General features: G+C 38.2%; 1 protein-coding gene across 2 annotated transcripts; it reads right to left on the bottom strand.

Annotated features, from left to right (window-relative positions):
* Positions 1-314: 314 nt before the first annotated feature.
* mtmr10 (myotubularin related protein 10) lies at positions 315-14,762 on the bottom strand. 2 transcript variants are annotated; one of them, XM_068319955.1, is made up of 16 exons: positions 14,240-14,762; positions 13,383-13,443; positions 11,149-11,285; positions 10,581-10,653; positions 9,470-9,612; positions 7,522-7,615; positions 7,237-7,384; positions 6,656-6,743; positions 6,456-6,544; positions 6,062-6,192; positions 5,849-5,918; positions 5,380-5,450; positions 5,003-5,175; positions 4,491-4,661; positions 3,554-3,736; positions 315-3,300 (listed from the first exon to the last, which is right to left on the bottom strand). In XM_068319955.1, exons 1-16 carry the CDS (start codon positions 14,294-14,296, stop codon positions 2,689-2,691), a joined length of 2,301 nt encoding a protein of 766 aa, XP_068176056.1. In that variant the 5' UTR covers positions 14,297-14,762; the 3' UTR covers positions 315-2,688. The 2 variants fall into 2 exon arrangements, with proteins under 2 accessions (XP_068176056.1, XP_068176065.1); XM_068319964.1 differs by having other exon boundaries at positions 315-3,297.
* Positions 14,763-15,955: the final 1,193 nt, after the last annotated feature.

The raw sequence follows: 15,955 nt of genomic DNA, 5'->3' as shown, positions 1-15,955 counted from the left end.
GATATTTGTCTGAGCTCTCAAAAAGTGTTTGGAGTTAATCTGTCATTCCAATTCAACATGCCAAACTAACCTCACTCCTCTGCATGTTAATAATAAAGCAAACAAGATGCATCACTTTTGGGCAAAGTTACAACACAGTAGTCAGCAGGCTTCCTTAGGTCAATGAGCACAACTCCAGTATGCGGTTCACATCATTTGGGATACATAGAATGTTGGTTAAGCTGTTTGAGGTTGAAAGCCACTATTGTCAGAGGATGGTCCTGTTTTAAAAAAATGAAACCGTGTGTAAATAAAAGACAGACGCCAAGTTTGTTTAGAGAACAATGTAATGATTGGTTAGTTAGGTACAATCTTATTTCTGTTAGGAGGAAAAACAGCTTCATTGCAGTACCTCTGAATTTAATTCAATTTACAAGATTGATATATCAAAACTTTGAGATCCAAGTCAAAAAATTTAGAATATAGTTACAAAATGTTAATTCTTCCCAAAAGGCACAGGTGAAGTACAGTAGCAGGTGCATCCCACATAGAAAACATTTGTATAACTGAATAAATACTTCTGCTGTTAATCATTATCAAACTGTGACACAATGGAAATCAAATTGTGACACAATCATCATGCAAGATTTTAGCAGAATACAACATTGTGAATTAGTGGAAAAACACAGCATATAAATAGCTCCCCCGAAAATATAAAGACTAGATCAAGAATGAAAGTTTTTTAGTACCGTTATTAAACAAGATTTCAAGCATATACAATAATTATAATATATGCTAAAATTATATTCAACCATCTTAAAACAAACTATCCTATAAATTGAGTAAAATGTGCAATTAATAGCATTTTAAAAAGCAGATACTGCACTTACACCTACTGTATAAGAAAACAAACAAACACCTGAATTAGTTATTGCCATGGAATCACCAGCCTATTTGTTGAAAATGGTCAATCGAGCATCTATCAATGTGTCTTTACAAGACAGGTGTTTGAGTACGTCCAGTAGTCTGAGATCTCAAAGGATAATTATAATAATTGCTCCACTCTTACCACTCTCCACACGTCACAGTACTACTGCGCTAGTTTCTGATCTGTTTGTAGGACTTTCATTTCCCATGTCTCAAACCAGTTCCTAATTCTCTTCCTCAGAAGACCATGTGTAAATGGTCCAAATTTTAAAAATCTGTGCAATGCACGGTACAAAGGCTCACTTTAAAGTTCTGATTGCATCATAAGAATTTTTATACTCTAACATCACTACTATTCTTGACAGGAAGCACTGTCTTGTTTCCTACTGTTTCAATCCTCGACGGAGTGGAATTATCTGTATAAGTGTTTGTTCAAATGTAAGTATTATAGCTTCACACTGGAGGTTATAGTCACTTTATTTTGAAACTTTAATTTACAAACGATGTAATTACAATGGATCCTATATAGCTGTTGTTTTTGTGTGTGCAGTGAAACCTAATCTCTCATTACTGAACCATCTGTTGGATCCCTTGGATCGTTAACGTCAGTGCCTGCAACTTGATTCACTCAACTAGAGATCAGTTCGAGTCCTAGGCCTTGTTTGTCCCTTTGCTTTCAAATATTCATCTACTCGGATGCTGCTGATCTGAACGGATTCTCCTCAATGCCTTACCAGAAGGCCTCTAAAAATTGGATAAAACCTCCTTCAAAAAAAAGAGCAATTACCTACCACAGATTTAAGTCCTCACAGCTCTGCTTCCCCCACCAAGTATCACCTGGTTTATGATACCAAAAATACAGTTTTCTCTGATTCAAAAATATAGCAAATCTATAAACACCCTGAAATCACACAATTTGCTACTTACAGTGAAACCCCAGGACAACCATTAAAATATGGACACTTGGAGCAAATAGCATTAAGTTTGTGCAAAGAAAGGAAGAAACCCTACACCATATAACCCCGTTACATTCAACCAGGCCACATCCCCTTTGTTTTTACCACATAGTAAAATAACTGTTAGCTTTATACTCCTTCCAGAATAAAACTAGGTAAAACGTAAGATCTTTGATTACATTTCCTAAAAGGTAAAAACAAGCCAAGTACTTAAAAAGATCAGTGTTCAATGAAATGCATCAATGCTGCTGCTGTAAAAAACAGGGGCAATTTCTTTTCTGAATTAAAGTTTTTGATCCAGTTACAGTAAAATGGTCTCACTAAGTGCTTAGCTTTCAAAGAAAACCAAATGGATGGTGTTGCTAGGTGAATACTTGGATTATTCCTTAAAAGTAGGCAGTGAATCACATGATTCTTGGGAGAGATGCTCCCAGCCTTATCTGCACAAAAAGATAAAGCTTGACATAAGTTGGATCAAAACATAAGAAACGTCATCCGTCGTTATGCGTAATGCTCCTTTATGTCAGAAGCGCTCTCACCGTAACAGCTCCACTGGCCAATAAGAAGGGATGTGTTCTTGCTAATCTAAATTTTTCTAGATGGAAAGAAATGATCCAGGTCTTTCAGAAACGCAATTCAGAAATTACCTCATATTTCAACACAGCAACAATGGTGCAAAGTTTAGCTTATAAATAATTAGAAATCAGAAGTCAAAAGTTACATTTTTGTATTTCTCATTTTCCTTGTTTTTTTTTTTAAAGAAAGAGGTAAAAGAAAATAAGATGATGGTGTGTTACAAGAGTACTGAAAAGTGAGCCCCACAACCTCAGACAGTGTCATTAGCGAGAGTCTCTGTAGAGAGCCAGGTCTTTGCCCCGTTCAGAAATTTGCTGATGGGAGTCCCGTAGATACTGCGGCGACACAGGTTTCCTGCTGTGGTGTAAGGAAAGGAGGAGGTCAGGAAGTCTGGAAGTGTTGGAGGGTCATTTGGGGAGCTGGTTGAAAAATACATCCTCCTCTGGTCTGTAGGGGGACGACTTGGGCGGGCTGGTGTAATTTTGCCTGGACTGGGTCCCTTATATTGCCTGAGCTGGTTCTGGAGTATCTCAATCTCATCGACCAGTTGCGAGATGGCGTGGTAGGCTGTGATGGGGCCTCCTTTCACAATGCAGGCTTCCGGAACCCAGCGCAGAAAGAAAAGCTTCCAGAGAGCCAAATGTGACGGCATGAGCAGCGGAATCAGAGAGCCTTTCTGGTCAGCAGGTCGTGAGAACCAGTCCCTGAAGAAGCGCTCTGATGGGCTTTCGTCTTTCAGTGGTGAAAAATCTGGTCTGAGCGGCGATACCAGAGACCCCTGGCGAGTCAACTCATCTTCTCCACCGTTCAGTCCGTTACGCAGTGTAGACGTTCCTTTCAAAGTAAAACTGAAGGATTTCTGCTGCGGGAGGGAAAAGTTAGAATATTTAATTGTCAGTTTACGATCTGTGACACGATGCTGCAGCAGGCAGAGCCACCAAACACCAATATCAGTATGGAGAGGGTTCAGAAACATTTAAATTACAGTATTTTCTGCACTATAAGGCAGAAAATACTATCCTGTTAATCCAAGCTGCTGACAAAAATGGAAAACACAAACCTAATGCTGCTACATTTATTATCATGTCTGACCCCTCAGTCAGCGTTTCATGTACCTTTGTGCGTGTGAAGGACTTCACTTCTCCGTTGTGAACACACGCTGCTCCTTTGCCTACGTACATGGGGTTGTTGAAAAGGGTTTGGTCTTTGGAGGAGAACTGCAGAGACCAGTTCCAAACAGGAGGGAAATACAAAACCTGGTCTTCTACTTGAGGAATGGCTTTATTCTTGGCAAAGTCCTGTAGAGTAAACACAATGTTATTCATGCAGTGAAAATAACACACAAAACACAAAACATTATTGTACGCAATGAAAAAATAGATTTAAGAAGACAATCCAGGGAGGAACTCAAAAAAACCCGCAATCGCTATAATTTGCTTTTGTTTAATTTAATGTTTGCCTTCCTGACCATGAGTCAAAATGCATTCTTATCTGTGAGCACTACATCACACTGTTTCCTGTCAATTATCTGAATCACACAGCAGGAAACTATAGTCATTGACACAAAACTATACAACAAAAACATGTTGCTTTGTTAAACAGCATCAATGGGAGTTAAAATTCTGTGTTTCCTCCTTGGATAACTGACAAAAAGTAATTTTTTAAAAAATGAACACGTTCTGATGAAGATTCATTCCTTCAATGGTCCCACAACAAAGAAACGTATAGTCCTGGACAGCCAAAAGGGACAGCACAGCAGCAAGATCAGTAAACAAAGTTAGATGTAAAAAAAAAAGCAAAATAACAACAACAACAAAACACCTCTGACTTTATTTTTTTTTAATTTTAACTTTTAAGCAAGAGCACGTCATGTGTTTGTGTTCATTTTAACCAACCGGAAAATAATCTGTTCAATTGATTTAACATCTTCACCATTAAGGTTGAATTTTCTGCATTGTTCACTTTGACATTCATAAAAATATTCAACTAAATATATATTACACAAACAACATCAGTAATAATAACAAGAAATTATATGTATGTGTGCCTCACCATCAAGTGCTGAGCTCGCTGTTTGGGCGAATTGAAGAGGAACGTACTGAAGAGAGGGATCCACATGCTGTCGCTCAGCGCAGTCAGATAGAACTCTGTGATCTCGAATGCAGCTGGGTATTGGTTCATCATCTGCCACACGCAGTCCAGGAACAGCATGAACAGTGGAGACTTGAGCAAAAGAAGAAACAACAGAAATGATTTCTCATTCACTAACTCCTTTCACAGAGCCTGTTCAAGGCGGGGCCACTATGTTTTATTTTACTTCACTGTACCAAAGCATGCTGGGGGACAACCCATAGTCCACTGTAGAGCCAGCAGCAGAGGCAATAATAAAAGTTGCAAACAAACAAGTATGGCATTTTGATGACTGACATGTGTTACTCAAAAACAAGGGATTTATTCAGCTAGCAACGATTAGCAGCTAATTCAAGAAAAAGTAAATCAAAAGATATTGTAGTGAGAAAGGCCTTTCTGTATTGAGTAAAAAAGGGCAACTGTTGGGGTAATACCTCCTTGTTGTCACTCTTTTTTAAATGGTTGCATCTATCCAGGAAGCGATGGCCAGCCATCACCCACTCCTTCTGCACCAAACTCTGGAAGCCAGTGAGGCTACGATAATGAGGGTCCAACATGAGCTGCACCAAGGACGACACGACACAGTTCAAGTCTCTGTCTTCTTCCTCTGTGTAAGACATGAGAGACACAAAAAGCCTGAAATGTTAACAAGGACAGTATTTTCAACACATTCTAGGTAACAATACGGTAAGGATTTTTTTTTTAAAGAAGGCCAGTGAATGATATATTTTTGAAGCCCCCTTCACACACTATCATAAAGGAAGGATAATGACATAGAGCAAACATTTATTCAATGATTAAAAACTTGAACCTTGAAGAATGACTGAAGTATTCCTTGCATCCAGGTGGTACACTATCTCCGCCGAGTGCTTCAAGAACGCCCTTCAGACATAGAAAGAACTTAAATATTAAATGAGTTTAATGCTTTAAAGGAACCTTAAACCATGCGTGCGCACGCACACACACACACACACACACACACACGCACACAAAAACACAGACACACACACACACAGACAAAATAGAGTGTATTCGTGAAATACAAATGATTTCACTTAGTTTTATTTTTTTTCGTAACAGATGACAGAAGCCTTGCTTGTCAACAGGATTTTAACAATAAAGAATTATGCTGTCCAAACAAGTAACATTTTCTAATGCATGGATATTATCTTTCAGATGGAACTCTTACCACTCTCTGTCAAACATTTCAATACTGGATTTTAATGAACTACGTAGGAAGTCAAACGCAGACACCGTGCTGTGTCAACTTGCTTACATACCTGACATACTCCAGCCAACGTGAGTTCTCAACAGCTGAAAGCCACCTCTCCTCAGTCTCCTCAAAAGGGTCTGCACACATTTAAAACGATCAAACACTTTGATCAACTATTAAATCGACAAATATATCCAGAAATCTCTTCCATTGGAAAGAAAAAACTTCACACTATTCGAAAAATAACAGCGGTTTTCTGTTGTATCTACTAGAGCCTCACCTATGACACAGATGTTCCTAATTTTAACAAAGGCGCTCTGGATGTCCTGGGTACCAGGAAGCCACTTGTCTAGCTCAGACACGATGACCTCAATGTGCAGTGGGTGGCTTTTTGTGATGGCAGTGAAGACCCTTCAGTAAGGCAAGGCAGACATGGATGACTGTGTCAGGCAGGCCTAATATATCTCACATCCCTTTAACTTCTAAGCAAATCATCTTAACCAATATTCACAAATTTAGCATTAAAATGTACTTCACTTAAAAAAAAAGTTTATCGTGAAATCTAAACGCTGTTTTTTCTCCATTGGTGGATCTAGCCATCTGTTGACTGCCATTAAATGTCAGATCAGAATAAACACTTGCCAATCTGACAGAAATGAAGGACATTTCTGTACCTCTGATCAATCTTCTTCTGTTGCAATGGATCATTTATGCTTGCCATGCGGACAAGAGCACTTCCATTTATGTGATTCCAACACCAGAGCTACAAGGAAGAATATATATATATATACATATATAAATCAGAAAATGTATTCCTGGACAATATTTGCCAATAGCAGACAATATACAGAGAAATCAGAGCATTAGGACTCACCGGGATGCGCTGATCAGTGAATGATGACGAGTACTGCTTCAGATTTTGATCTGTCAGAGAAACAGGCACCACAATGTACTCTGGAAGACTAAAGAGAAAAGTTAGAGGAATACTGGTGTTAAAAAATACAATTAAAACACAGGACAGCCTCAATAAAGTAAAATACTGTGACATGAGGCGAACGAGAATGGACTCATAGTGTGCAGTGAATATTGCACTCGCCTCATGTGAAGTGCACAAATTGGTGCAAGCTACTATTATACAGTATTTTCCTACACTCCACATAAAACAACAATCTTTTCAGTGAAACAGTGTGATCTCAGCGCTGAACCCAAATGAAAAGCACGTATTGTCCATTGCAAGACACACAAGTTTTTCTTTACCGAAAGTAATTCATGAAGCATGTAAAAGACCTTAAGAGTGTAAATACACTGTCTTGCCAAGACATACCATATATGAGTAAATGGTGAGATTTACACCATCCATAATGACTCAGGCTAAGTAGCCGGAGGAGCTGTAGACCAGCTCTGCATACAACACCCTTCATAAGTTGCCTATAACAAACAACATAAGCTGTAAACCTTGGTGAGATGGCGTAGCTTTCATTGATGGAGCACACCCTCCACTCGGAGGCCCCCGTTCTCTTGATCTCTCGATCCCAGTCTGACGAACAGTCAAAAATGGGGGTCTGCAATCGTCCCCGTGGTTTTGAACCGTTGACCCGGTCCCCTGGAGACAGATTGAGATGATTTATTACTCATAATGCAGAGTAATTAAACCTGGATAATTAAATGTGAATTACCTGATAGTTAAAAAAAATGTAGTAAATGTTAGCACTGATAAATGACAGTGTGTTGCATGTGTACCTTTAGATTCATGGTAACGTCGCCCATGATATTCAAAGCCAAAAAGTAGTTGAAGATCAGCTGGATGGGAATAGTGAGCAATAGCAAGGCACACCTACAGTAAAAGGATATAACAGTACATTGGCTGAACATTAAACTGAATATAATCTAAACAGATCATGTTTTATCATATTCATTATTTTACCAATCACAATTTGTTGTGTTAACGTGAACTCTGAGGCAGGTTCTGCAACCACACAAGTACAACAACAAGTGAAACATGCGACGGTAAATGCTTAAAACGGCAGCCGAGTCTCTGAATCTCTGTTGCTCCGCTGGACTCACACAAAGCAGCCTATTCACCAGTAAAGCTCTGAATAACATGAGAGGACACAGGAAAAAAATGTGTGAGCGTGTGTGTGTGTGTGTGTGTGTGTGTGTGTGTGTGTGTGTGTGTGTGTGTGTGTGCGGAGAAGACTGCTCCCAACTCTGTAATTTCCTAAAGCTAAGCTATTATAGACTGGCTTAATTCCACATGTCACAGAAAGGAGAAAAACAGAACCGAGACCCGTTTTAGGTTCACACTGTAATTACCTACATGATGTCCATAAATAATGCACAGAGTATGGGAGGGCAGACTATTCACAAAAAGCCTGCTGCAGTGCTCTATTCATAAAAATCAACCTTCCACATTCTGTCGTACGCAGCGGAGGAAAATAAATCTGCTGCATTTTGAAATAAACTGTAAAAAGTACACCAGTGATCAGCGCAGGAATAAACTGGAACGCTGCTGAGCACAGATGCCATGGGAGGAGATCAGACATTTCCCTGGCATACTGTAAAGCAATCTGCAGCTGTCAAACATTTGTGGGTCCTGCAGCTACCCGTTATAATTTACAAATGAATCCCTTCTCTTAAGGACCTCCACAACTTCAGATATCACAAAGTTTTTAACACAAAATTGTTGTTTTAAGTGTGGCAGTGCTAAATGTGTTATTATGGTTAGCTATATTTTGAGTTGGACTATACCTGTCAAGCAGACACATTTTCACAAGGCTGGACAGGTTCTTTTTGAGGTAACAACTTCCTGGTTGGATTTTTCTCCCAATTTTTTCCCCCCAAACATTTAAAGGACTTGGAAGTCACAGTAAATTCAGTCACAGTACGTCCGTTTGCTCGAGAGCTAAAACCAGAAAACAACTCGCTACTGTAACCAAGGAAATGTATGTTTTCCCAGCCTTTAAAGCACCACAATGTTTGGGTGGGACCAGGTTCTTGCCTTTGGACATCAAAGTGAATTCATCTGCATGGATTTTTACTCGCATCGAAAGGATTGTCACTATTTCCCTTACTATCGTCCTATCCTCTGAAAACCACTTGTTATCCCAAAAACATCAGGACATTATTTCAACATGTACTGTTGATCCCACTGAACTGAAGACACATCAGGAGATGAGTCAGAGCCATGCTGCCAGTTGGTCCTACACACACAATCACTCTCAGTTTCCTTTGCCTTGAATGAGCATTGTTCTCACAGTCTCTTAGTCATTGTTTGGCTCACGGCCACAATGATAATGCTTTAGAAATTTTAATCATTCCTACTCAGATAGAGGGCAGAGAACGACATCAAAGTTTGTCTGACCAGTACCCATGTCACTAAGGAAGAGGTCACAGTACTGACTATGTGTGTTGTATGTAGTGAACTCACGTTGACAGCAAAGGAAAAGTGTACTCAGCAACAGCTAACAGTGAAATGGACGAAGTCATTTAGAAAAAGGGAATGAGGAATACTTAGCAGTTGAAATTTGTAGGCATGACCTAAGAGTGATATGTGTAAAATCTTGTGTGCCTTCACTGATACGCTTCATTCATTTTTAAGTTTTGCCATGCTTGCATCCATAAGTAAATAAATATAGAAACAAACACACAAATCTCAAATTAAATTGAGAAAAAAATATACGTTACTTACTTTTTTGGCACTCTCAGGCCCAGCCTCGTGAAAGCAGAACCTTATGATGCGCAAATCTTTGCAGTAGAGGATGAGCTCTGTTGGGTTGAATTTCAACTTTTGGTTCGACCCCAACACTTTCTTCTTCCCCTTTGCATCATTTACTAAGAGGAAGAAACAAAAATGAAAATTTCCACTTCCTACTCAAGTGTTTGGATTAAGTTTCAAACCACATCCTTCGTACTTAATAGGACTACTGCTAGATGTTCAGCCAAAGTTGATAAATTGGTCTTTGTATTATTTTTAAAATGAACAATTCAGTTTTGATTTCACATCTTGTCAGAGACACACTGTCAGAACAGCCCAATGCAATAATTATGCAGCACACGACAGAGCATCTGGATAATAAAACAAATCAGCTTCTTTTTCATCACCATTAAAATTTGACCTTATTTAAGATATGGAAACAAAATATCTCCGAAAACACACCACATTGATGAAGCTCATGAGAATATGGGCTTTATGAATTACTGAAATAAGAAATAACAAAATTACTGTGAACCACGCAAGTTAGTTTAGCTCACGTCCAATAACTGACTGGTCTGAAGTCAGACAGCAAGCAGTTTCACAAGTGAAAGTAAAACACAGTAAAACCTCATCTGCTCTGAGGCCTAATGCTCTCTTTACACCCTTAGAAATCCCATAATCATCATTATAATAATATTGTTGTCTTTAATTGCTCAGCTAAAAAGCTGCCTTGTGCCTCATCACTGACACAGCACACCTCGCTGTCAGAGATCAACAGCGTTGAAAACCAGGCTAATCCCGCCAGGCCACTAATCACAGCTTTAGCGGTGACATCATGTCTTATCACACTGTTGACCAGAGAGATCAACAAAGAGGACCAGCTGTCAAATATTAAAGAGGGGCCATCTAAAAGTAATTGTGATCAGCGCTCTCTCTGGGTGTACGTACAGTATGTCATGTGTGAGATTTTTAATTGAAAAACTTACATCCGATATAAATAAAGAAAATGATTAATTTTCAAACAATTTGGCATCTGGTGACAGGATTAAGGACGTCGGTAGGTGAATATACCATGAAAATACCATTTCACAAATATTAGCTGTACCTGTTACTACTTGCTCCAGACAGGTAAGAGGGATGTCATCCTCTCCAAGTAAGATGTGGGACAACTTGAATTTCTGTGGCAAAATAAAAAACAATAATTGACATCTTTCAGTCATTATATTTCACATCAATAGTGACTCAAATTGTCGTGTGTCAACAAACTGTAGCCCTTCTGGACAATGATGAAACATTCTGCTGCATAACTTGGAATGACATCCGTTTTCTCACTTCTCATACGAAATCATGGTCAATATAGTTCAGTTAAGTACTTTATATGAGTTCTCCTCCTCAGTCTCTCCTGTATGTATGACTTATACAAACAGGGACTGTATTTGAATAAAAACAGTGTGCTCGTACTGAATACAAAAGGTTCAATTCATGCGAGGACAATCTTTGTTTAAAATCTCAAATTCCAAATTTTCATAAAGAGGAAGTTAAATTTGGCATCTATGATTTCATAAGAGAACCCCAAAATACATAACAGCATTTTATTTTTAACTATGTAACTATGAGTAACAAAGAAAAAAACAATAGTAATTGAAAGATTTCAATTTATTCTACATGCATACCTGTTTAGGATGGTCATCTTGAGGGATGAAAGAAACTTTAAAGTTGGTGCATATCAACTTCCCCCAAAGGTCATCCTGGCTACTTTCAGCACTGATGCATTTCCTCACAAAGTTCACCTCATTGACTACTATCTCCCCTGGTCACAAACAAGTGAGAAAAAAAAGGACATGCAAGTATGAAACCTACAGTCTATACTACAGTTCAAAGAAAAACATGTGTGAAGAAATCTAAGCTTAGATTTTGGCTTTACGAACATGTTGGTAGTGAATTTAGAGGCAATGACGTGTAATCCATTACTCAGTTCTATTGCAATACTTAAGCATAAACTAGCACTTAGAGCTAGAGGACAGTACTTATTGTTGTCCGACAGGACTCTTGACTTTTGAAATCCATTGTTGAGCCTAAACATTTCAAGTGTAAGATCAGATTTCTGACATATCAGTAATTAAGTGATAAGTTTCCGATATCAGAATTTTTAACTTTGACATACACCAGTATCAAGAAAATATTCAACTGAGGTACAGCCGCTATGAAACTAAGGAAAAACAAAATCAGAGTTTTATCTGGTGTGTTCATCAATCACCCATGCACATTGTTAATACATGCAAATAAAAAGTCTCTAAACACACCCAGGCAGTTGGAATTTTAATATCCGTGCAGCCTTTTTTTTAAAAACAAAACAAAACAACTGCCAGTGAGTTGCTGTTGTTGTTGTTTTCAATTTTTGGTGAAACCGATTCTATCCAATGTGAGTATTGTATCATTGGGCATGAATATGTTGAGCAGGAAAAGACAAAATGATCCTCTTTTGAATTTATATTTTTCTGCATTGCTTGCTACAAAGTTTCAGTGATGAGAGCGCCTCTGCTATTTGCCAGTGTCTTTATAAAACTGCTTTGGCTTTAACCAAAAGGCACATCTTTTCATATGTACCTTTACAAGGAACATGACCTTTGTCTCTCAATGCAAACAAAACTGATCAATGTTTAGGCAAGAATCTGGCCATAAAAAGATTCCCAAGAGATTTTTTTTTAGATGAGAAATGTGGCAACAGGGTGGAGTCACGTAGTCAGTCACATGAAGACTGCCTCAAAGCAGCATGCAGCACATGTACAGAAAGCTGTTCGTGAAACCTGTTTGTCTGATTGTCTCCAGGCTCAAGACAGAAAAGGAGAATATACAATGTTTCTGGATTTGATCAAAACTTTTCCAATCAATTAATAGATCAATAAATCTACAAATACTCTATTTATCCCCAAGGAGAGGTTCAGGTTAAGGGTCAAGTCAATTAAAATTCTCTTGTCAGCCTGGGCCTTAACAGAACGCATTTTGGTAAGGTGCAGCACAGTTTCAACTCATGACTTCTCAGCTTTTTTAAGCTGCCTAGGGGAACCTTAAGTGCTTGTATTTGTTAAAACAAATACAAAGTCATGCTCTTAAAAAGTCTGCAGGTGCATTGGCACAGAACGAAAGCTAACAGTGAGGTTATTACAACACCTTTTCCCTAATGGTTCAAACTAGAAGACTATATCACAACTACAAGAACATTTGAGAAACACTTCCTGATTCTCAATACTTCTAATACTGGTGGGTTTTAAGCATATTTACAGACCAAATCTAAGCTGTGGCATTAAATGTGATTTTTAGACGCTGAATAAGAATGGGATTTTGTTTAAAGGAAGAGGTAGCAGCAACAATAGTAACAAAGTAGCTGCAATTTGAAATGTTTTATATCTTAAAGACTGCTAGCAATGACGGATGTAGAAACTCTGACAACTTGGTGAGGGTGAAAGGAGGAAATAACCTTAACATTATTTCATGAGGCCTGAGACTCAATTGTGCACTTTTGCTTGGTTTGAAATGCTTGTTAGACGAGTCTGAGTCATGTCTGTCAATTATTTGGATGAATGATCTAAATCCGTAAAATAAGCTCTCATGGCACAATCTGGAGAAGAAGTTATCATGAGAGTCAAGCCTAAGTGTTATTCTTGACAACAAAGTTACTGAATTAATAACAATCTTTTTGCCAAAGAGGAAATTCTGTTTATTGAGATTAATTTGGATGGATCAAATGGATCAAATACACCACATCTATTAAAAATTGAAATATTGATCCAGTCACTGATATATTGTCTAAATAAAACAACTAGAATGTACAGTTTGCTTTCCACCAAATAGATGGTTCTCTTCTATTCATTTTTTAAAAAATGGAAAATACATTAAATAAACTCACCAGGAAGTAAATTGGGTTCCAATTTTTTAATGGGTGGTTCAATAGTTTTCTTCACATCAGACTGGAAAAGGCAAAGGACAAATCAGAGTCAAACTTTAGCAGAAGGATCATGAATAATATGTGTAATTAAAAGGCAATAGGGCTGGAAAATTACCACTCAAACTCTGTCCAAGCATAGCAAGCAAAACACGAAATACAAACTGCTTAGAAGAGTAAAACTAATTTAAATGAAAGGGATTTGGCATTACGCTTAAAAATCAGCTATAGCTGACCAATGACCACACTGAATATCCTGACTAGTTGAGGATTTTTACCGGAAATATCTTTAACTGGTTAAACACAAAACATTTGTAACATGCAGTAAATCACACAAGTCTGGTGCACAGTTTGTTTTTTTAAGTAGAAGAAAACCAGAGAAACACAGCAGTGAAGTATTGCTGTCGAAAACTTGCAGATTAAGTAACAGCCCAAAGGTTTGCAAACAGAAGTAGTTGATTCTGCTGCTGCAGACTTATTTCCAGTGAATGAATTACCATGGGGGTTAAAGGGCTGACTTTCAGCTTGAAGAGTATTTATGGTGCAAGTCTGAGAAGTTGGGTTATTTGAATCCCTGAAATGTTTTCATAAATGTGCAATCAATGTGTGTGATTTGAACAGAAATCATTTTTGAAAACACAGACATGACCAAACTACAAAACCTTTATCTTGCATGTCCGAACACGGGTTGTGGTTGGGTTATTGCGTCTGTAAGCAAACTGTTTGGTTTGGTATCCTAGTCTCGTTCACTACAATTTAAACTTCTTTTAAAAATATAGAAACAATTACCTTAAAACTAACAATAACTAGCAAATACATACCTGTATGGGGGGCAGATAACTCTTGAAGGTTGGCTTCATGGGTTTGACAGAAAACATTGTTATGTCCGACTCTAGCGCTCCAGAACTGTTGCTTGTCTGCTGTCAGTGGAAAAAAAGTGTCCAAACGGAGCCTGTAACAAAGTTTAGCTGCGTAATTCCAAGACGCCCGTGTGTAAAATATTCATCTGGGCCAGTGACGGCACTCTTCCATTTCCAGAAGCAGCCAAGAAGCAGGAGAAGTTTCTGGTTGAAAAAAGTTGACAGAAGTCAACGCTGAGGCGTCGGCGCTATCTCGACTAGCTAGCTAGCAAAAAGTAATGCAGGAAGTTTATTCACGCCGTCCCCCCGGTAGAGAAAAAAAATAATAATACAAGTTACAAACGTCCGCTGAATGCCTACATTTTCTTTCACATGTTACTCTAGTAGTTGTTGTCACGGACTTCTTGTAAATGAAACAAATTCAGCCAAACACAAGCCGTGGTGCCCTGAAGGACTTAACGGCCATGTTTATCTGAAGTCGAGGTCCCGCCCTTCTTCCGGACTCGGCTGTTGCGTTTCGTTCCGAGACTTTCTCCCATCAAACTTTATGAAAATGTAAATTATCAATCTTAAAACTACCACCTATATTCTAAGACAAATCTACATATCAAATCTACATTCACTTGATATTAAATGATAATAATCGGTCATATTATTATTCCAAAACTACGACTATCTGATCGCATTCGCCGAGTCAAACGATCTGTGGACTACAACTCCCATGAGTCCTAGAAAGAACCTGTGTCGTGGGCGTGTATCTTAGAAAATCTCCACTATTGCCGTACATTTTCGACCATTCATTTTTAATACATTTAAGTCATCTAGTGTGAAATAATTAAAGCATCAAACAGTAGGCCTTTTTAAATTCAGTTTAATTTATTTTTTTTTAATTTTATTTATTTATTCTATTTTTCCACTGTTTAGCATCAGAATCACGGTGATGTAAAACTGACTCCAAATCAGTCTCAAAAGACAATGACAGACACAACCAACTTGCTCAAAGGCAAGTTATGAATCAGCGATTCGCAGGCAGTCGTCCGACTGTGCAGAGGGTGAGGTAACTCTCTTGAGGCCTGATGACGCACTTAGGTGTGCAGGCATGAGCAGGTGAAGGGCAGAAGAGGGCGCTTGCCAGTCAAATGGTTATTCAAATGCCAGTTCACAAAGGATATGAGGGGTTGCACAATAACAATAAACTAAACTTCTTGCCTTACCAGTTCTACCGCATTGTATACTGTATAGCTCAGCTTAGTCATACTCAAATCCAATTATTTAGTTTGAAATATTGAAGAATTGAACTTTACTGATACTCTGTAGGGGGACCAGGTCTTGCTCATGGGCACCTCAGCAGTGTTCAGGAGGTGAACCTGCCAGTTCAATTCCATTCAATGTCATGATCTATCTATCTATCTATCTATCTATCTATCTATCTATCTATCTATCTATCTATCTATCTATCTATCTATCTATCTATCTATCTATCTATCTATCTATCTATCTATCTATCTATCTATCTATCTATCTATCTATCTATCTATCTATCTATCTATCTATCTATGATTAATATTAGAGCCAAAAAGCTTTAACTATTAAATTCCACGAGGTGGCGACAAAACACTGCATTTACTGCATTATTTGACTTTGATCAATTATAGATTTATTTATCCATTTATTTAT

This window comes from Antennarius striatus, chromosome 1 (genome assembly GCF_040054535.1).
Source record: "Antennarius striatus isolate MH-2024 chromosome 1, ASM4005453v1, whole genome shotgun sequence".
Lineage (NCBI taxonomy): Eukaryota > Metazoa > Chordata > Actinopteri > Lophiiformes > Antennariidae > Antennarius > Antennarius striatus.
The sequence above is the reverse complement of the archived record's forward strand: the minus strand, read 5'-3'. Positions and strand labels throughout refer to the sequence as shown.